Below are 23858 nucleotides of genomic sequence, written 5' to 3'. Positions count from 1 at the left end.
GGGCCCCGGTCCGGATGGGCCTGGGCCCCCTTTCCCTGGCGGGTTGCGGAGTATGGGGGTGCCTACTGGGGTCAGCAGGGGAGCTGGCCCCAGGGAGGGGTCACTTGCCCCTCCCTTCCTTCCCTCCCCATCTCCGGCTGCCTCCCTCTTCCCGCTCCACCACAATCACCCACACATGCAGGGCCTTGGGGTAATGGTGTGTCACCAGGGTGCAGGGGAGGCATCCCCCCCCCTTTGTCCCCTTCTGGCTGCCTGTGCCTCAATTTTATCTCACAACTTAGACATTCACATTACTCACACTCTCATAACACATACATATAGGATCTTGGGGGTGGGCACGCTACACGGACTCCAAAAGACCATCAGGGTGTACAACCTCACCCCTGGCGTCGTTGCCCACCTCTCAATTTTAAATACACGTAGACACTGAGGGCTAGCAGGAGGGGCTATGCGCTTACCTGCTGCTCTCTGGCAGGTAGCTCCAGGCCCTCCTGGGTTTTAAAGGCACCTTAGAACACACATGCATCAACACTACATATGAGCGGGCGGAGGGAGGTTTGCAGTCTTCTCTCACCCCCGTTCTCTGCGACCTGCTGGGTCGGGGGGCCAGGAGGAGGAGTTGGCCGTCCGACTGGGGTCTGGAATGTGGGGCCTCCCTGCTGCTGCGGAGTCGGGGGGGTCTGCTTCTCCCCACCGCAGGGAAAAGGGTAACACCACCTGGGTCTGGGTGCAGTTTCCCCCTCCAGGGGCAAAGGGTACCTAGATCCGGGGCTTAGAGTACGCTTGGGGAGTGTGATTGTGTGTACAGTGTCTCTCTGTGTCTGTCTCCACGTTGGGTGAGTGTTGAGTAATTGCATATGAGAGCATGAGGGTGGGAACGGATGTTTGTATCTGTGTGTGCCTGTATGTCTAGTTGTCACTTCAGAGCAATTCTCTAGTGCTGTTCTGTAGTGGTATTAAAGTTAATGTTGTAATAGCATTATTTTATTTGTTAGTGAAGATTTGCATATGTTATCTTACATTCTGTAAATTTAATTTTGTAGAAAGATCAAATTAAATGATCAAACTAAATATTACTGAAAGCGAATTTTGGTGGTAGGATGCAGATGTGTAATATTCCAGTTATCAACATTGTACTTAGTTTTAAGTTTTTGGATTCCGTTTGGGTTGCCACATGTTTTTTGAATAAGGTGTGTAGTAATTTACCATATATCTGTAATGCTTTAACCAGATGGAAAAAAATTTAATGTATAATTAATAACCATGATTAGTTTATTTTAAAACACACATAGAACTATGTTGAATAGTTTGTCTACATCTTTAATAGATGTTAAATGTTTCTATAATTGATGCAAAATTTGATATTTTCTAGATATCTTATTCTGCCTGTGAAACAAAATTTACCTCCATCCTAAAGGCTCTGTAGGAGAGGTGAGTGTTTGAACTATACATAGGGCAGTACTTAAGGGGTTTAAGTACATTTAAGCTCTACTAAATTGCATTGCAAATGTTAATAAAGCTGTCTCTCTCCCTCTCCTCCTTCTCCAGTGAATGCGGCAGTGTAAAGTGTGCTCAGTATCAGTTAAAGGTAGATTGGAGCTACTTATTCATTACAAACTCAAACATCTACACTTTGGACGCCCATGCACATTTAAGACATGGAACGCCTTAATTGTGACCCGTGGTAGGTACCTATTTAAAATAGGCGCACAGTCAGTTAAAAAGGGTTTCATTTTAATACAAAATAAAAGTAACTGTAACAGCGGCACCTAAAAACAATTAAAAACTTTACTTTATTAAATATGAAAAAAAAAAGATAAAATTGTATGATTGCCCGTGAGACAGGATAAGTGCTGCGGGGAACCGGTTAAGAACAAATCAACATATCACGCATGTTAAAAAGGGACGGCAACTCACAGAGAACCCCAAATGGGCAAGACACTATAAAAAAAGGCAAATTTTCAGTGCCGTCTTCACTCGGGCCCACTGCTGTGCATGCAAAACGCGGCAAGATAAAAAAAGGATTTGTTTTCCACGCAGCGCCTTCACCGTCGGCAGCTATATATATATAAATATATATATAAAAAAAGGTAAAACACTAAAAACAGTGAATATCTGTGGTGCCTACTGATACAGAAAAATAAAACAAAAAAACAAACAAAATCGACAGCCGCAGCAGTCGCAGTTTGTCGAATTACACCAGGTTAAAACAAATTAAAACACACTGATGTGTCGCGTCCTTTGCCCGCAGCCAGAAATCCACTTGGCAAAGCAGCAGCTCGGTACTCTGTCCACAAGTTCGCGTCACACCCTAATAAATGTGGGTCAGTGGCGGTGAAGTCCACTACACTGTTCTCACAGGAACGCAATTTTTCCCAGCGTTCTAACAGAAGTTTAGGGAGGCCCGCATCAAGCTTTCATAGAAAGAAAAAATACCAACTTGCCCGGCTTGGACCAAGCACTCGCAGCTTCAGGTTTGCTAGAGAATACCTAATTGCCCACACCTGAGCTTACTAAAGGGACACAGACCAGCTCCGCCTACCAGGGGCGGTTCCCATACTCAGGTCTCACCTTTCACATTCTCTCCCCTGGTTTTTGCATTGTCGACCCAACAATGAAACTTTAAAGTCACGGTCTGTAAAAAGCTGTAACTGAATGTACACTAGGTGGCCTGGCTTCAGCTGATTGGGGCAGATGGTGTGGATTGGAATGGTGGCCAGCAGTTGAGCGTGTCGTTCTTCTAACTGTACCACTTTCAGCTAATGGAGTGGGGTCAGGTTACCAGGCTCAGTCCCTCTGGACTTGGGGACAAGGTGCAGAATCCATTCGTAAATTTTGGGGATTACCTCTTGGGGACTCCCTTCGTTGTCACACATAAAAGTCTCCAGCATCCTCAGACAGGGATAACTGCTCAGGTGATCTCCTAGGGTTAGGAGTTTGCTGGAGCTCCCCTCTGATTTTCTCACAGACATCAGCCGGGATTGGCTTAATCAATTGTCTATTAACCTGCCTTTTCTGTTCTGGACCATGGAGTGGGGCCACTGTATACACAGGACCAGAGTCAGCAGGGACACGGACAATACAATATGGTGTAGCGCCCCAAAAATCTTGGATTTTATTCCGGCCGCGAATGCTATGATCTCTCAAATACACTAACTGATGCAATGGCAAGGGGTCAGAAGCTGGGGCAGGTTGACGATCTGCACGCAGCGTCGCTGCTGCTTGGGTTTCTCACACCTTTATAAGCAACATCAAGACGTTGCTGATGCTCTTGGACCCAAGTGTGCACCGGGCCTTGTGTGGGTTCCTCTACTCGGCCTAACAGGAAATCATTTGGGAGCTGGGGCTCTTGGCCAAACATAAGAAAATAGGGTGACTCACCCGTAGTTTGATGGATTGTGGTATTGTAAGCAAAGGTAAGCTGCTGCAAATACATGGGCCAATGACGCTTTTGCTCAGGGGGCAGGGTTCTCAACAGATCATGCAGAGTCCGATTAAAACGCTCACACTGGCCATTACCTTGTGGGTGGTATGGAGTGGTGCGAGTCTTTTCCACACCATATAACTGGCACAGCTACTAAACTACTCCTCCTGTGTTGGGTCTGTGTTTCCACATGCCCCGCTAGTTTAGAGACTTATTCCTCATAAAGAAGACAAGACATAACAGAACATCTTCAACCAGTTTTTAACTCGCTAACGAGGGAAGCCTTGGTCAAAACCAGGCGGTGGAGCATTATGCTCATCACCTGTCTCTAGCCCAAATCCTTCAAAGAGCAGCTGTCCCCGTAGCCTTTTTATTGACATGACAGTTACAGTACACATCACAGCACAAGCACCTCCCTCCGTAAACCCCCCCTTGGTTGCAAAGACAAGGCACTATGTGTGTGTATGTGTGTGCACCTGTATGCATGTGTGTGTGTGTCATGGGGCTGCGTTTGTGTGACCTCCTGCTCACCAAAAGGGTCATAAAAGCAGGAAGCAACAACACAAGAAACAGATCTGTCAGATAGAATGTATCTACAATAAAACCTCCCCCAGCACCAGAGTGGCTGGAGAGGTGGTCAGAGACAAAGGAATGGCTTTGATCCTACTGCTTGAACTACTACTTTACAAATTTAAGAACCACAATGACAATATTCAACAATTATACTTAACATCCAGCAAAACTCCTCCCCTGATCAGAGTGGATCCTAGAGGGGACACCAAAGCAATAAAACCACTCATAAAACCAAAACACTGGCCACAGTAGTTGTCTTTTGATCCTTAGTAGAAATGGCCTGAGTAAACTTTGAAAACACATCAGTAAGAACCAATACATTTTCACGGCCATCAACGGAGGGTTCAAGGCATGAGAAATCAATTGCCAGAATCTGATTGGGCCTCGCAGCCATGAGGTGACCCATGGTTGTTTTAGGTTTGGGGTAAACTGCTTTAGCCTGCGCACAACGTTCACATTGCTGACAGTAATCCTGAACCTCTTTGAACATACCTGGCCAATAACACCTCTTGCGTATCAAGTCTGCAGTCCTGTCAGTTCCCTGGTGACCATGGTCATTATGCAAGCCATGTAAAACCTCATTCTTGAGACTCTGAGGGACCACTAATTGGCACACAGGTAGATAGAGGACGCCCTCTCTACCAGTTTCCTCCACTGGCGCAACATTTCCAGCACTGCTGCTGCCAAATCTCTGCTCTCCTGGCGAGTAGGGCCAGTTCCTCTGCACCAAAACTTCAAAAAGCCACTAATCATGGGGTCCTCCCTCTGCAAAGTAGCAAGGTCTGCAAGAGGGTAAAACCGAAATCATAGATTGGATTACTTGCTGGGGTGGTAAAACGGTTTGGACTAAAGAGTCTGGAAGGGAAGTACCAGGAAGCAGTGTCTCTAAAGACACAGTTTGCTCTGATGGCTGACACTGTCGGGACAAAGCATCTGCATTGCCATTTATACGGCCTGGACGATGCTTAATTGAAAAATCAAAAGAGGAAAGCTGAGCAGCCCGGCGCTGTTCCAAAGCTCCAAGCTTTGCTGTGGTCAGATGGCTCAAGGGGTTGTTGTCTGTATAGACGACACATTTGTTAACCAGCAGATATTCTCTAAATTTTTCAGTCATGGCCCATTTCAAAGCTAAGAATTCAAGTTTCATGGAGCTGTAGTTGGACACGTTACGCTCTGTGGGCTTTAGTCCTCGACTAGCATAAACTATAGGACGCACCTTGCCATCGGCTTGCTGTTGTGAAAGCACTGCCCCCAGACCCCAGTGACTGGCATCGACCTCCAAGATAAAAGGTTGTGAAAAATTAGCATAAGCCAATACGGGGGAATTCACCAACCAAGCCTTCAACTCTTGAAAGCTATTTTCACACTGCTCTGTCCAAACGTCCTGCAGTGCACGCTTGGAGGGGCGTTTGTGCTTAGTCCGAGCCAGCTCGGCCACCAGCTGGTGAAGCGGAGCAGCTAGGGATGCAAAACCTGGAACAAAGCAGCGATAGTAACTAGCAAACCCCAAGAATGACCTCAATTCAGCAACAGAGCTAGGAGTTTGCCAATTAGACACAGCAGATATTTTATCTGGGTCTGTAGCTACCCCATCCTTGGAGTTCACATGCCCAAAGTACTTTACCTCTGTCTGCAGAAAACAGCATTTTTCCAACTTGGCCTTCAAGTTTTGTACCCGCAAGGTCTCCAGTACTGCTCCTAGGCGCTGAATATGCTCATCTACTGTGGAGAAGACAATCACATCATCCAGATACAACAACAATGATTGGTGATTCTGGGAACCAAACACTTGCTCCATCCATCTCTGAAAGGTGCTTGGTGCATTACAGAGGCCAAACGGCATATGGTTGAACTCAAATAACCCGAAAGGAGTGCAGAAAGCAGTTTTCTTTTTGTCTGGCTCAGCAACAGGGACCTGATTGTAGCCACTTGCCAAGTCCATGGTGGAGAACCAGCGTGCACCTGACAACACGTCCAAGGACTCCTCAATTCGGGGCAAGGGAAACGCATCCTTCCTAGTCCTTGAGTTCAACAGACGGTAATCCACACAAAGCCTGATACTGGAGTCCTTCTTTCTTACTACCACAATTGGAGATGCAAAAGGACTACAACTTTCTCTGATCACCTGACTCTCCAACAGGTGTTGAATATGGGCCTTAACGCTCTCATACTCCGAAGGTGGAATGCGTCAATACCGCTGGCGGACTGGAGTCTCATCTAAGAGTGGGATCTCATGAGTAATTAAATTGGTACACCCTAAATCACCATCATGAGAAGAAAAAACAGATTGGTAGTCACACAAAAGTGCTCTTACCCTGTCCTGATCCTGTGCAGTGAGTGCTGTCACTTATGTTCCTGCAGGAACTTGGCAAATGAAAGGAAGTACTTTATTCACATCACTCACATCTAAAGAAAAATGAAAATGTTTCTTGCATGTTTGTAGTTTTCAGACTTGTATTTATGGAACCCTTAAATCTCACAAGAGTCACAAACATACACCCCATAACCTTGTAGCTTTTAAACCAGGTACTGTGAAGAAATCTACAGTAGCATCTCTGTCATCCTTACCTGATGAAAAGTGTGAGGAATTTGTCGAGGAGGATTCATATTGTATATCTGTAGATTGCAGTGATCAAGATAATGCCCTGCCAAATGCAATAGAGCAGCAGCTTGCAGCGGCCTTACTGAAGTTGGAGTGTTTAGTCCATGTGCCAGGTACAGCTATTGATGAATTTTTACAAGAACTTTATCATTTAAAAAGCTCTGCATCAATCCCAGTATCTAGAGGCTTTATAACGATCTAGAGGCGATCGTGGCTCAAAGAGTTCGTCTTGTAACCGGCAACAAACGGACAGTTCTTGTGTATACAGGTCATTGTTCAAAAATGTTTTAGTTGTTGGTTTGATTGATTGTATACATATATATATATATATATATATATATATATATATATATATATATATACACACACACATATTTATAGCATAAAATTATCTTGTCAATCTAACACATGGTAGTCAAATACAATTAACATAAAAGAGCTCTTTACATTTTACATAACCAGTTAATGTCTGATAAACAAGTAGTTTTTATAAATATTCGACATGAATGAAAAGCATACTAACAACATGACAAAATCATGTTCATGTTACAAAAAAATTGTGTGCAGTTATAACATAAAATAATAAGGTTGACAAAACATAACTTAATTGCGTGCAACCGATGTACATATTGTTTTTATGTTAATCCCATTTTTTCAGTGCAGCAAGATCAAATATCTCAGTGAGGGAAACAGTTGTGTTGTGAGACTTTTAATATTTATAGAAAATGTTCTCACTATTAAATGGCAGTAAGTGAGTTCACTTTGAATCATGTGGACTGATGGAAATTTATCAACCAATAGAACTTTATATTCATGTGATTTCACTTTAAATGTGTAATTTTATGCAAGAATTAGCAAAAATATATTTTTATTTTGTTATCTGTTCAAAGTGTTTATGTACAGTTGTTGATGGATCATCTTTTGCTTTTACTTTGCTGTTTGTGTGTTGATCCATTCCCTCTGGAAGTTAGACACACTGATCCCAAACCACCCGACTGTTTATCTCTGCTCAAGTGAAAAACACACATCACACAAAATAAATGTTACGTGCTGCAAGCGTAACAACAGAAAACTAAGTCACTCATATTAGTTTATTTGTTCAAGCATACTGACAAAAACAGATTTTGAATGATTTCAGCTCCAAAATAAGTTTCCTTTTAATCGACATGCATTAACAATAACTCTGACTTTGGTGGCTTTTGGAGAAGATATCACTGCTACAACTGAACAAACGTGTCAGTGAACCACAAAACAGCTGTTTACATGCAATGCGTATTTTGGTCATTTTCAGCCCGTACAGTAGCGGTGTGAAGAGCGGCTGGCATGTCAGAAAGTACAATGATGATAAAATGCCAAAAACATTTGGCACACCACTGGTGTCAAATCTGCTTTGTAATATCTGAAAACAGCAACCGAAAAAAAAGTTCAAGATGGAGGCGAGGTGAGGCGTGCAGGTGCTGACGGCTTTCTGTCGAGTCTGCTTGGAGCCAGAAAAACAGACTTTGAGGATCCTCACGTAGGTGTACAGGATTAAAACAAGAGGAATAATGACAGAGATGAAAGTGTAAATGAGTCCAAAGATGTTGTGGACTCTGGTGTCAGAGCAGGCCAGTTTAATGATGGCGTAGTTTCCACAAAAAACTTTATTGATGACGTTTCCACAGAGCTGTAGAGGAGCACTCAAAGATATAAGCACGACAATCATAATAAAAGGTAATAACCATGTTAGAGAAATCAGCGTGGTGACTGTTTTAAGTGTCATACATGATTTATATTGAAGAGGCCAGCAGATGGCATAATATCTGTCATAAGACATGACGACAAAGTTTATAAACTCCACACAAGCATAAGTGTACACACAGAAAACCTGCAGGAAACAAAATGAAACAGAAACAGTGTGAACATCAGAGAGGATCTGAAGCAGGAGGAACGGAAACAGCCCTGTACTACCATACAGCTCATTCACAAACAGGCTGCACAGAAACATGTACATAGGTTCATGTAAGCTTCTGTTCACACAGATAACCACAATCAGCAGGAGGTTAGCACAAATAATTGCAGCATAAGACGTAAGAATAATGAGGAAATACAAGTATCTGTATGCACCAGTGTCAAAGTAGGGACTTAGAGTGAAATGTGTAATCTCTGTAGTGTTTATCATCATCCTTGAGGCTCAGAATACCTCACAGGAACTTGTTTCTTGTTCTTTTCTTGCAGGTTACCTGAAGTTCAGTTAACGTCACATAACAGGAACAGCTTGGAAACATTCTCCAAACATACCATTCTGCTATACAACACAAAAACTGAGACACTGCACAGCACAGCCTGACTACCAGTCGCTCCCCACTGAGCTGCAACTGTGCTTCTTTAAACCCATTCACATCAGTTTAAACGTGCACAAACAGCATGACCTCATTACCCATCACCCACGGGTCCATCCTTGTTTCTGAAAGTAGGAAGATGAGAGACACAGCAGTAGTTAGGTACCGATAATCAAATGACTTCAGCAGGTGTGAGTTTAAAAGGTCAAAATGTATGAGGGCACAATTAGAAACAGACAGAGGTGGGTAGTAACGTTACATTTACTCCGTTACATTTACTTGAGTAAGTTTTTGAAAAAAATGTACTTTTAAAGTACCTTTTTTGCACGATACTTTTTACTTTTACTTGAGTACATTTGTGAAGAAGAAACTGTACTTTTACTCCGCTACATTTGCAAAATTCGACTCGTTACTTTTTTTAAAAATAATTAGTTTAACACATTAGATAACGTGCCGCCAGTGGAGTTTCCGGTAACTTTTTTACCAATCAGATGTGGCCATGCAGTCACATGACCAGTTTGAAACTGTGGCGGGCAGAGCGGCCCAAGCGTTTCAAAGTAGCGACACACGGAAAGAAGAAACATTAAAAACATGGCAGAGCCAGTCGTCTACGCTACAGCTGAAGAGGATAAACACCTTTGGCCTCACATACAAAGAATGTTTCGCTTAAAAGCAGCACAAAAGAACAGCTATGTCTTCAGTGAGAGCCAAAACAACAACTTTTCAGCGTGAAACAACTCAACTCCTGAGGAAACGGTAAGTTTTCTCTAAATATCTTTTAGCTGTGGTTAGCTGGATGTCAGTCTTATGTTACAGCAGCTGTGTCGAGCTCGAGCTGCGAGTCATATTTTCGGTGCTACGTTGTAGTGAGACAAGTTTGTGGGTGTTTTGTGCAGCTTCAGCTGTCCTTTTAACTGCTCGCTGGTTAGCTAGCGTGAGCTATAAGCTAACAGCTAGCCTGGTTAATGACGCTGGAGTTCCACGCACATGCAAACAGCTCGTCTCTACTGCTTTAACTGTTAAAACAGAGGCAATACTGCGGCTGACAGGGTTTATTATGTGAAGCAGCAGCTTGTTTAGTTTAAACAGTCTGCGTTAAGCTGGGCAAACACTGTGCGATTATTCAGCTCCTGCTCAAACTGTACAATTGAATCGCAGAGGTTAGAAGTTCATAGGTCACGATGCAGGTCTCACACTATACGGCCTGATGCTCTGATGCGACCTGAGTGCTCAAACCGTGCGTCCATAACATGAAGCTTATCATACAAAATCTGTCCCTCGCTCTCCCTCTCTGTCTGTCACTCACACACACACACACACCACCGTCAACTTTGCTCAATTACTAATGAAAAACATTGACCAGGCAGCTGTGATTGAGCAGCAATGTCCATCCAACTCTTTTCATGGTTGTTGTAGTCGTGATAATTTTGTGAGGCCACATTGAAAAGCCTCGGATACGGAAGCGTAGAGCTGCCACCCAGGCAAAAGAAAAATAGAAAAGTGAAAATATTGTATATTATATTGTTCTAACAATATACCTTTCACGTTTGAACAATATAATATCAGGTTATTACAATATACAGAATTATCACATTCGTACAATATAAATATTATATTGTACAAACATTAAAAGTATATTGCTAGAACAATAAACTTTTCACGTTATAACATGATATAGCTCTATTTTTCTTTTTGCCTGGGTGGCAGCTCTACGCTTACGTACTCGGATGAGCTTGCCTCATCCTACAAGTTGTGCCTCCATCTCTTGTGTCCAGATCACACGCTGCACTGCCGTGCTGCTCCACCTTTTCTTTCATTTCTGTGTTTGTGCGTGCGCAGTTTGAGAGGCTGCGTTGAGGGGCGACAGGATTTCAAACTGGTTTGATTTTCTTGCGACCATACGATTGATGATTGGGAGCTGGTCGTGAGGTGTTAACTGCTTTTCGTTACCCCATGTATACGACACGATGCACACACGATTAAGGCAAAACTCGGGCCGATCCCCAAAACGGTTGCACGACTGAAAAATCGGCTCAAAATGGGCCAAAAATCGCACAGTGTATGGGCAGCTTTTGGAGGCTAGCTCCAAACAAACATCTGCAGCTTGGCAGTGTATACAGCACTATAATGACCAGACCTGATTCTTTTGAAAACCTTACATCTTTCCACAGGTCTCCACTTCATCAGACATCACCTAGACTCAGAGCTGGATGAGGCCAGCACAAACAGCAGCCTAACCGACTAAGATGATGGATCCATGGGGTCAGGAAAGCCCGAAGCAGGGGAGCTGGAGAGGTACCTTTCATGTCCATTCACTGGAGGTGTGGATCTCTTGCATGGCGTTCCTCACATCAAGAAGCTGTTGATCAAAATCAATACAGCTCTTCCTGCATCTGGAGCTTGTGAAGGACGTCTCAGTCATGCAGGACTCCTGTTCACTGCTAAACAGTCACAGCTTCACAGAAAGAACCTTGAGAGCAGGCACGTGCAGAGGGGGGGGCTGGAGGGGCTTGAGCACCCGCCCCTTTCCTGATGGGTGCCCAAAGTGCCCTTTTGTTGAGGCAACTTTTTTTTAATTTATTTTAATTTTTTTATGTGTGTGTGCGTGCGGAGTCCTGTCTGTGCCCCTCAACAATAATATTTAACTATTAATCACAGTTTTGCTAAATAAAAGGATCTGGCTTGCATCAGTCACATGATCACATTTAACCAATGATCGCTCTTGACGGCAGAACGCGCTGGTTACGAGCCGGGAACGAGCTCACAAAGAGCACGCGCATTTTTTGCAGTCCGGAGCTGTAGGAGAAACACAAATTAACTCAGAGACACAGACTGATGCGACAAAACCAGTAAGTAGGTGTACAGCGTACACTGTAGTCTATAGCACACAGGAGTATTGGCTTATTACGTACACGTTGGTAAGATGTCTTGTTGCAACTGACGAAATGAAACAAACGAGCGTGCTGTGTGTGCAACAGCGCGACGAACATTACCTGTCCTTTTATTAACTGCACAAGTAGTGCTGGTCATAGCTGCTGGCTACCTGTGTAAGGCTGTCATGGGTCTGTAGCTCTGTCACCGTTTTAGGGAACATATTTAGTTTTAAAGTAAGTGACAGAGCTTTTCCTGCCTTTCTGGAGGGCTTATATTTCACTAAAAAACGATCTAATATGCATGTCCACATAATTATGCATTATTATAATATTTTAAAAAAACACACGCTGTATTTTAAAGAACATACATTAAGAAACGGATGATATTAGATTTATATTTTAAATCAGACAAAAGTTGGATTTTACAGCAGTAAAATGATTGTATCTCTACAGTTTAAACATGTAATAAGCTTTGCCCCTGCACAGGGTGGATAGTGAAACAAATGGAATCATCATAAATACATGATTTCATATTTATTACTTCCCCCTCCTCATTGCTTTATTATTGTAGCTCTAGTAATAAATAATAATGTAAGGATTCTGGATCAGCACCGTGATGCCCATAGTATATACAGTATTCTGAAGAAGGTCTAAAATGTCACTGTGTGTGTGTGCATGTGTGTGTTTTATGTGTATGGATTATTTTAAATTATTACTCATGATATAACATGTCCAGACATGGCTGGTAAGGACATGAGGAGGAAACAGTAGGAGCTGTGTGAGGCTACTAAAGGCAGGGCTATAACATTTTTCTGTCATCATTTTATTTTAGATTAAGTGCTGGAGTTGTTAGGTGTGGATAATTAGATTATAGTTTATTGGAATAGCAAGTTGTGCCTTGTTGTCACATCGACAGCAAGTGGAGAGTGATATATGAAATGATGGGATGGAAGGAAGAAGAGAAGCAAAGAGTGATTCACAGGCAGAGCCTAATTTATTTCTCACAGTTTTTTGTTGCCTTATGGTTCCAAGCGCTGTCACCTATCTTTGCATTTTGTTATTATCTCATGACACTTGTTTAATCAGCTACCATCTCTCCTGTGGACTTTTTAATGTCTACAGTCTCAGATCAGCACAGCCCCGCCCTCCAGCACCATCAGCAGCAGGAGCAGCAGGAGCAGCAGCAACACCTCAACAGCAACATTGTGCCCATCAGGTAAAACATCGGCTACGTTTGCTTTGCCTTGTCGCCACCTCACAACAGTGATATAGTATGATGCGATTCCATATTAGATTCTTGATGAATGTGTGTTGTTGTTATTCAGCCTGGTTCAATGTGCCCCTTTTTAACTTTGAGCACCCGCCCCTTTAAGCGTCTCTGCACGGCCCTGGTTTACACACATTCAAGTGAAACATTTAATCAAAAATCATTTGTAATATTTGCTTGTTAAATAAAGACTGTGATACTGTGGACCACCAACAGGACTTTAGCTTTTTAAACAGAGAAAAACCTGCAGGTCAGCATTTCTCTGTCTCTGTCCAAACTCTGTGTTTGACTGCTTTTCAGATCAATGTCCTCAAAACTGAAGTTTATTTCCATCAAACTTGTTAAAGATATGTCCTAAATTGCTTTGCAAGAGCAACTTGCAACAATGCAGTGAATGCACACAATAAAAATCATTTAAGAAACTGTCACTATAAAATGATTTGTGTTTATAAGAGAAATTTAAGTCAAGGTCAGTAACACTGTTTGTATGCAAAGGTCTGTGCCCATTTTTCCATTTTAACACAGTGCTGTTTCCCAGAGAGGTGACTCTGAAACCATCTACTGTGTGATATTTGTAGTGACAGTGACTGATTGAACCAGATGCCTTCAACAGATCATTAAAAAGATGTTTTCCTCTCCAGTTGATTTCCTGTGATCAGTCCTTTGCAGCACATCAGAAACCACAGTGGAAGAGAAGGGAAGGACGGGCACAGCTCAGACTGCATATGATCCTTATTAGCATGTGAGGATTATGTCCAGTCTCAAAGAGATGATCCAAAACGCTGCAGTATAACTGCTGATAGGAAGTAGAAGAGATTCTTCTGTGCTTCTCTACTTGGGCTCCATGTAAAATCTTTTAATGGTCAGACACCATCACATCTTAAAGAGCTCAGTCAACATCAGATTATCCAAATACATCACTGTGGTTTATAAATGCACGCCTGTCTCTACATTTAAGGTTTGGTTTAAAATGGTCCTCTTTGATAAAGCTTACAGTTAAGGCTAATGTACTGCTGTGGGACTTCCCATGATGCACCGAGCATTTATATCACATGACTGCAAGTCATTAATTTAATGTTTTCTCTCTCTCACCTCATTCTGCAGGTATCTCTCACTCCATATCTGCCACTACTACTCAAATATCATTGCATTTTCAGTGAAAAGCTTCATATTTTGTTTTAGATTAAATAAAAACATAGTAACATGAACAGAACTGTTCTGAATGAGAAATATTGAAGTGAATTTCAGGTCAAAAGATTTAAAGCAGTTCATTGGCAAGAAGACTAAATGTATGGATACTGTTCATACACACATTCAAGTGAAACATTTCATCAGGAATAATCTGTAATATTTGCTTGTTAAACAAAGACTGTGATGCTGTGGACCACCAACAGGACTTTGGCTTTTTAAACAGAGAAAACCTGCAGGTCAGCATTTCTCTGTCTCTGTTCAAACTCTGTTTGACTGTTTTTCAGATCAGTGTCCTCAAAACCTGGTGTTTACATTCTCTTCTGCAGAACACTGAAATGAAAAAGAAATATTAACTAGAAAAATTTGCATTTCCTGCGAAAATGCTGTGTGGATGCCTTAATGCTGAAGATGTCTGCTGAAAAAAGCTGAAAAAGTTGAAAAGTTGCAAAAAGTTGTATGGCGGTGAAGAATAGAATAGAATAGCCTTTATTATCATTGTACAAGGTACAACGAAATTGGAGTGCCACTCCCTTGGTGCAAAATGCAATATAAAATATAAAAAGTACAATAAAACAACCAAAGTACTCAAACAATAATAAGTACGATATATACAGAATAGCAGCATTCATATAATGATAGTATGAATAGCAGCATAATATAGTGACAGTGGCAAGTATGGTATAGTTAAGCAGGTTCAATTGTTTTGTGCTTATTTACTACGGTGATAGCTCTGGGAAAGAAGCTATCCCTGAATCTGTTTGTCCTGGTTTTATGTGACCTGTACCGTCGGCCTGACGGTAATAGTTCAAACAGTTGATTACTGGGGAAACTGAAAATTCTGCTGAAAACAGGTGAAGAAGCAGAAATTTTTTGCTGAAAAGTGGTGAAAAGCAAAAAATTCTACTGAAAGGGGTAAAGACGGAGAAATTTTTGCTGAAAAGTGGTGAAAAAAAAAAACACTACCCTGAGCAGGATTTGAACCAGGCCCTCCTGGTCTCAAGGCAGCTACTCATCTCACTGAGCCAAACTCATTCTTACAAAGGAGAGGTGGAGAGACTGACAATTCTACTGAAATGAGCAGAAGCTGCTGAGAATTGTGCTGATAAGAGCTGAAAAGGCTTAAAATTCTGCAGAAAAGAGGTAAAGAAGCAGAATTTCTGCTGAAAAGAGGTAAAGAAGCAGAAAGGAGGCTGTTGATCTCTGAGCTCCACACAGCACAACCAGTTATTCTTATCAGAGGCTGACTGACCACACCTTCCCTTCAACCACATGATTCTCATCCACTTTGGAGCAGGTGGAGCTGGAGGCACAGAGGTTTACCTTATATGGAGACAGACACACACAAGTCATTAATGATTCAATGATATGTGCACATGAATGAACTTCATCAGCAGGTTCTGAATGGGTTAAACACAGAGAGATGAGAGTTAACAGACTCAGTAAACCAGCTCCGAAGGACTTGGCTCCATCTAGTGGACATTCTTAGAATAACTATCAGTTTCTAAAAATGGTCTTTGTATTCCAGGTTGTATTTAGCTGTCAGTTTACAGGCTGATCTGTTCTTTCATGTTGATATATTTTGTATTTAGCTCCATCTAAAGCACAGAGAGCTCTGATTTATATTTCTGTAATTCTAATGTCTCAGTTTTAAATGGTCTTTGTCTTCTACGTAAAATATTTAATGATTCATTTATGTGATGAAGAAAGATGGACACATTAAAGAAGAAATAACAAACAGGAAATCTGTAGTGGAGAAGAAGAAATGTTGCCACCTGGTGGCTGTGAAAATGATTGCCTGATTATTTGTTCCAGTATGATATCATTCTGAGTATTATTCCTCCTACAGATGCTGTCTCTTTTCTCTCTCTTCTTTTTTGAGCTCTTTGATTTGTATTGAAGGAATCTGAATGATTTTTCAGCCTGAATTTCTTTTTGTTTGGTTTGAGTTGAGTCTTGATGTTTTTTTAGTAAATGCATTAACAATGAACTTCATGTTGCATTAAACTGAAGGATCATCTTCAGTTTCCAGTAAGTCAGATCAGGTAAAATCTGAAAACTTGCTAAGTTCTGTGTACCAGGTTTTGAGGTAGGTGGTTTTGTTGTGGTGCTCGCTATGGGTCAGGGTCTAAATGTTTGGGTCTGCCTTTTTCCAAACACAAGACTCAAAATATTTATGATAATTGTCAAATCCTTAATGAATACATTTTCTGTTAAGCCCCTAGTGACAATCCTACACATTTACAGTAGAATTGTGCAGCTTAGTCCTAAAATACAGTCTACCAAATGTGCTGCTGACAGCATCAAAATCCAAAAACTAATTTAACTGTCTTCCACATTATGCATATTAGCAGAGAAATCAACATGGCAGACTCCAGGAGGTGTTTTTTGTTGAGCACATTGTCAGCACATTGTCAGCAACCTTTTGTCTTATTTCATTTGTGTGTCTGATCTTCCTCACATTGATTGGATGTTTGGTCTGTTTGTGTCAAGCAGACATCGATGACCACTGAAATCCTAAAGACTCAGGTGTCCTTAAAAACAAGTAAAATGTGAACATACATAAAAACAATGTGTGTGTGTTTGGTCTCCAACAGTGTTTATGTGGGTGGTACATGTCAAAGATCCAGATGGATGAAGGAGCCAAGGTTTCCCAGCACACCATTGGACTGGATACAAATGATCAGTGTCATTCACCTCACATGTCAGTGGTTTAAAGTTGTGGCTGATCAGTGGATCTATATGGTCTTCCCGGACACGCTTGGCAGTAATTTACAGTCAAGCAAACAGAAACATTGACCACTGTGTTGGAAGAAGGCCCTCCGTTCTGTATTAACAGAGTACAAGGTCTTCCAAAATGGTTCAGTCCAAGATTTGAGACAAACACCATGTGTATAAAGAACGTCAGCCTCAAACAGCAGACCGCAGACGATGCAGCAGATGCAGCAGATGCAGCAACTGTAAGTTGGTGTTTTTTCCCTCTAAACTGAGATCATTGGATTTCAGAGATTAACTAACACTAATAGCTAATAGATGCATGGATACAAATTTAACCCAAATTATTTACTCAAAGTAACAGAATTCATCATCTTGGATAGATTTAACAGTAAAGGATACTGTAGTTATTTTACTGTTGTATAAAGCTAATACTCAACATTAAACATGTCCAGTGATGCATTTGATTTACTTAAGTTCATAAATATGTAACATGGTGTAATTAAAAAAAACTAATGATAACACAGATGTTTCCAGATTTTAGAGATCATTGAACAGTGTCAGAAGGAGATTGTTTGATTCTAGTAGTCACTGTTTCTTTGACCCTCTGGGTTTGTTCAAAATCACTACCCTTTCAGCTTGTTCATGGCCAAAAGTGGCCACCAACAGATTAGGTCTGTAATTTTTATTATTTTTATGTTTTTTTGCCATTTTTTCTGCATAAAGCTTTTAAGTAACTTCAATTCTTTTCATAAATATAAAATAATTATTACTTTTTAAATTTTTAACCCTTTAAACACCAGTTTGTTTGTCCACTGCACTAGCTGGAAGACAACCTCAAATCTTGCAATTTTATATAATTGCATTGCTACTGAAATTTCTTGTATTGTTAATAGTAGAGTCTGGGGCATGTAATTGATTCACATCAACATTGATTATAATGCATTGTTATTTTTGTGCAGAGAGAGCAAAAACTCCCTCTCAGCTTGTTCGTGGCCAAAAATGGCCACCCCTTGTTTACGTTTACAAAATGCTATAAAATTCATATATATTAAGAAAAATTTCCACTTTTTTTGACTTGATTTTTTAGATTAGCACCAGTGCTGTTCATAAAAATCAAAATTTCATTCAAATTCAGAATTTTAACCCTTTAAATACCAGTTAGATCACATAATCCTAGGAACCCATAAATGGAAAAAAATCACAAAACCCCAATTTTTTTCCAAATAAAACACGCCATCTGATTTATTTTCTAACCATGATGGAGGTTAGATGTATAGCAATAATTAACAGTATCAATGACTTTTATACATCTTTGTTTTTTTGTGCAGGAACAGAAAAACAAAAAAACTCCCTCTCAGCTTGTTCGTGGCCAAAAATGGCCACCCCTTGTTTACATTTACAAAATGCTATAAAATTCATATATATTAAGAAAAATTTCCACTTTTTTTGACTTGATTTTTTAGATTAGCACCAGTGCTGTTCATAAAAATCAAAATTTCATTCAAATTCAGAATTTTAACCCTTTAAATACCAGTTAGATCACATAATCCTAGGAACCCATAAATGGAAAAAATCACAAAACCCCAATTTTTTTCCAAATAAAACATGCCATCTGATTTATTTTCTAACCATGATGGAGGTTAGATGTATAGCAATAATTAAAAGTATCAATGAGTTTTATGTATCTTTGTTTTTTTGCGCAGTGACAGAAAAACAAAAAAAAAATCCCTCTCAGCTTGTTCGTGGCCAAAAATGGCCACCCCTGTTTACATTTACAAAATACTATAAAATTAATATATATTAAAACATTTTTCTACTTTCATTGACTTGATTTTTTAAATTAGCACCGGTCCTAGTCATGAAAACCAAAATATAATTCAAATTCAGATATTATACCCTTTGAATACCAGTCAGATTATGTATTATTGCTACGCTTTTGGGGGGAAATAGTAATAAAGTTCACATTTTTTAGCATATGAATGGTGAAACCTAATATTTTTTATCATCATTGCAGGTCAGTAACAGTAACTGTAACAATGATTTATTTTTACTTCATTTATTTATTTATTTTTTTTTTCTTTGGGGGGGGAATGAATGGCCAAAAAGAATATCACACATGGTGTGTTAGTGGCCAGAAAGGCAATTTAATGACCAAATAACCCCTGAAATCACCAATAAAATGATCAAAATATATATTCCAGTATGTGTGTGCTTCTGTGTGCATCCTCATTAGCAGCACGATGTACTAACCACAGTAGAGTGGTTTTTGTAGGCACACTTTCTACACCTGGTGCAAGGGGCTGCTGTTCCAATCCTGGAGGTGCGCCTTTTGCACCTTCTTCTCATTTCGTTGGTGGGGTGTGGGTCACACTCTGGGTCAGACTACTGTATCTTGAGATCAATGGCAGAAGTGGTTGAGAATTAGGGACAAGGGTGTCTTGCAGTTGTTGAGGTCACCAGCATTTGCCCCAGCTCTCCCAGGATCACTCTTCATTTGTAGGTTGTAGAGGACTCCCCCACTTCAGTGAAGTTGTTTCCGGCGGGACAAAGACATCATTTCCCAAGACATCCAGGAGATTGGAGAGAAGAGCCAGCAGCCATCAGTTAGTTTTCCTTCTACAACTCGAGGTGCCAACATCCTCTCTAAGTTATCCAAGCAATATTTGTGCCTATTGTAGTCCAGGATTGCTTCTTGCTTTCACGCATACTTTATTCCCCATCACTGACTGCTGGTTCCTTGTGTGTTGCTGTCAAAAGAAGCACATTACTCCGTTGCTTTGGCATGTGGGATATTGCTGTGGTAGTTTTATTGAAGCCAAAGACAGACAACAAAATCGTCTTCTGTTGCAACTGGAGGAGCTGGGAGGAAGCTCTGGGTGGTTTCCCCTGTGCCAGTTTTCATCTGAGGGGTTCCTCTGCCAAGGTGACCAAAGGAAAGACGTTGTCCTCGGAGCTCCTCCGTCAGTTGGAGTCTGAACCCCTTGCCCTTTTTTACTTCCTGAGAACTTCCAGTGTTGTCATCCAACATGCTATGTATTGCTTTATTCTGGTTTAGGCTCACATCTCCACTTCATCTATAATCCTCCAATCCTCACACCTTGGCCTCCCGTGCAGCTTTGTAAGGGTGCACAGCAGCTAAAAGATCTCCTTTGTTATAAAAAAGTCAAAAGTAGATCTCAGGCTGCTAATGCAGGGAACTGCATACAGGGTGAGCCCTGGTTTGATACCAGTGGGTACTGGATTGTAGAGCAGTCTCTCTTCAGTGGTGGGACCCACATGGTTTTCCTTTCATGAGGGATCCACTCAGTCACCGGCTCCTCGGTCTCAGAAAATGCTCCTATGTTCTTTTCCATCAGCTGCTCGGCCTCCACCTCCATGCCCCCCAACCCCAATCCTCCCCCAAAGAAGAGGATTCAGGCACTGGCTAGTACTCATCATCAGTGGTGATGCAGTCAGCCTCTTTGGAGATTGCCCCCTCATCTTCTGGAGAGGAAGTTTCTTCATCTTGGGCAGATGTCTTTTCTTCAAGGGCAGAGGACTGCTGCTGTCCTTGCTCTCTGACCAGATCATACAGGCAGTGCTTGAAGCAGTGATGACCTTCTTGCCATACTGCCAGAATAAATGATCTGGAAGCTGTTAGGCTTACTTGCAGCAGTAGCAACGTCTGCACCTGCATAAACTCCAGGACATGTTTACAAACAGTGTTTGTTGTTGTTTGCGCTGCAGCTGCAGGTTTGAACTCTGCAAAATGTCCTGTGATTGGGTTTTTTTGTTTTTGTTTCTAGAGTTAATATTTTGGATATGGTGTCTTTTTATGAAAAATACAAGAGTAAAAGTGCTTTTAACATGTGCTTCAAAGCTAAGTTTGACTGGGAACCTCAAAGCTCAATAACCTGCATCCACAGAAATTCACTGCAGCCTATGTAATGTTTGATGCGTCATAATTTATTCCAGTCTATCTTTCAAATACATGTTTGTGCTGCAATGTCATGCACAAACACAACCTATTAGATCCTTAAGATCAAACCTGTGTCAAAATTGTTTCATTATTTTGGTCCATTGGAGTGTGGTAAGCCATCAGAGGCCGCTACTAGAAACTCAGAATATTACATGAAATTGCTTGCTTGGCCAAAAATGGGTAAATGATGTAATTTGGTAAAAAAAAAAACATTAAAAACTACAATTTTCATGTGTTGAGTTTAGAATGAAAGCAATTTTACCTAAATCGCATGATATAGTACTTCCAATAACAAGGAATCAAAAAAGGTGGTTATAATGGGTTTCAATTGGCCAAAAATGGCCACGATAGAGTCAAGAGGAACAATTTGGTGTATAGTGAATATTATTGACATTATTAAGGAGCTGATGTTGAAAATTAAAAAATCTGAAAAAAATACACACCTTTGGGAAGTTTCATTCCATTTGCATTAACAGAACGAAAATGGTTGAAAAAAGAAAAGTGAAGTGGCCACAAATGGCCAGGATAGAGTCCAGAGGGTCCATGATCGCAACCAGTTTGATCGCAACCCAAACTACCATCAGCATCTCACTGTAACAAAGCCCAATAATATGAGCAGACATACGTCAGTTTGGTGTTGTGTTTCCTGCTCTTACTGATGTATGATTGTAAAGAGTTGTTCTCCTCTCTCTCTTCCTCTACAGAGCTAAAATGAAGGATCAAAGGAGACTCCCCTCACTCTTCCTCACTCTTGTCCTTTGCGTCTCTCCATGGTCCACCTCTGGAAAAACATTCTACAGCCACCATGGGATAAAATGCACCGACGACTGTCATCCTCAGGGCTCATTGCAGACATACCAGTGCACAGTACACAAGACAGATGGCACAGAAGAACTACAGTACTGTTCACCAGTGAGTGGGGTGGACTACAAGGGAAACATGTGCTTTGATTGCTGTGAGCAGTACGACCATGGCGACTACCAGTGTAAAACAGCCTCAGGTTGGGGATATTGTGGAGATGTGATAGAGGACTTAAACCATTACACCTTATCACATGGTATGCCGTGTTATGATAGCTGTGAAACGCGCAGTCAGAACTACTACTGGTGCCATTCCACAAAGGGGTGGGATTACTGCTCACCAAGAAAAAACGTTGATTACAAAGGCAACGCCTGTCGCCAAGACCATCCCTGTGACACACATGGACAAGATTACCACTGGTGCTATTTGGACAAAGGAGGCTGGGACAAGTGTGGACGAGTGGAGCCAAAGGCAGTGATTCATGACACCATATCCCAAAAACGCTGCACTGATGACTGCCAGTATTCTGGCTACTTCTGGTGCCACACTCATGATAGCTGGGACTACTGCTCACCTGCGCCAGACGTCACCTACAAAGGTGTGCCTTGTCGCTCAGATCACAATTGTGGAGACTATGGCAATAGCTATAACTGGTGCTACACAACAGACAACAATAACTGGAATTACTGTGGAGTCATCTCTCCTGGAGAGTGCAGGTATTCTGTGCCACGCCGCACCAAACGGCAACCCGAGGAACCCAATCAAACTAACCTGCCACAGGTGATCTGTACTCGGGAGGACAACAACAGGAGGAGAGTGACCATGTTCGAAGCAGTAGTAAATCACCAAGCCATCGCAGACTCTTATAATTACCATAAAGAAGCATTAGATTTAATTAACCAATGGGACGGCCGGGGCCTGGGCCAACAGGCCAGGTCCAGCTTGGTTACATCAAGAAACCTTCGCATTGACCTACAGGGTCTGTTTAACAGGAGTAATCAGCAGTATTACAACCTGCAGGTCCAGGTGAAGAGCCAACGTGGTAGTGGAGAAAGCACAACTCTGGCACACAATGAAGTCCCTGTTGACACTCCACTTGAGTACATGCGTTTGGCCCTCAGGGAGAGTTTACGGAACCGAGCCACGGTTTCACTGGAAGTGACTGACCAAACATGTAGCTAACGAATGAGACAGAAAACTCTATTAACTTTATTTCTTCATCAGTTGCTCAATCACTGAATTCCACATAATGACCAGACAATTGTCAAACGATAAGCCTGAGTTATTCTGAGGCTTTGTACCATCACATGAAGATAACAGTAGTCTTCCATTTTTATTTCATTTTTGTTGTAAATATAGTTTAATATCTATCAATTCATTGTGTTTCAGGCTTAAAAAGCAATTCTGTAGTGAAACAGTGTAAAATGACCAAATTAAAATTCTATATTTGTACTTTGTACTATGCATTTATTCAAACAGAAAAAATAATAAAGATAATGCCAAATAAACAAAAAATTTTAAAGACATTTCATTTCATTTTTACAGTTTGGCGAAAACAAATATTTTGTGAGGATAATATCACAAAGCCTGCGAGGACAAACTAATGATCATACTTTCTGTGGGTCATTCGTTTTTAAAAAAAAAAATATTTACAACAGCTGTTCACATTAAATCCATCTTGGTTTGAGGAATTTTTAATTAGTCTGTCGCTTCAGCTTAAACCTCTCTGAGACTTTCTCACGGATTTTCACCTCAGTAACTTTTCCTATTGTACCTTTTTTTTAAATTTTATTACATTTATATTTAAATGCATTTTAAATGTGACAAACCCACAATCGACATGTGCAGCTGCTGGAGCCAGATATAACAAACCTTCTGAATTAGCTGCTGAATCACATAAACCAGCGTTTACTCTTTTCAAAAGACTGCATTTTGTTCTGAATAACGTTGCAAATATTGATCATTTATGGAGGTATTTGTCGACCATCTTTACTTTTAGTTATGAACTGTTCACATCGGCCTTAAACGTGATTCACAGAAGTGAACAATTTCACAGCTTTTGTACACATTACGTTTGAGCAATTCAGTATCAGACCTCCTAAAAACACCTTTGTTCTGTTGGTTTTTCAGTTA

The 23858-nt window shown here is 41.1% G+C and overlaps 1 protein-coding gene and 1 pseudogene across 1 annotated transcript; one reads left to right on the top strand and one right to left on the bottom strand.

The window, feature by feature from the left end:
• Positions 1–7773: 7773 nt before the first annotated feature.
• Positions 7774–9285, bottom strand: LOC146372757 (olfactory receptor 4B13-like; annotated as a pseudogene).
• Positions 9286–17133: 7848 nt separating this feature from the next.
• Positions 17134–23252, top strand: LOC146372756 (uncharacterized). Its single transcript, XM_084951747.1, has 2 exons — positions 17134–17208; positions 21629–23252. Exons 1-2 carry the CDS (start codon positions 17180–17182, stop codon positions 22905–22907), a joined length of 1308 nt encoding a protein of 435 aa, XP_084807873.1. The 5' UTR covers positions 17134–17179; the 3' UTR covers positions 22908–23252.
• The last annotated feature ends 606 nt before the right edge of the window (positions 23253–23858 follow it).

Source organism: Perissodus microlepis, chromosome 14, assembly GCF_051167445.1.
Source record: "Perissodus microlepis isolate ML-2025 ecotype Zambia chromosome 14, ASM5116744v1, whole genome shotgun sequence".
Classification (NCBI taxonomy): Eukaryota; Metazoa; Chordata; class Actinopteri; order Cichliformes; family Cichlidae; genus Perissodus; species Perissodus microlepis.
The sequence above is the reverse complement of the archived record's forward strand: the minus strand, read 5'-3'. Positions and strand labels throughout refer to the sequence as shown.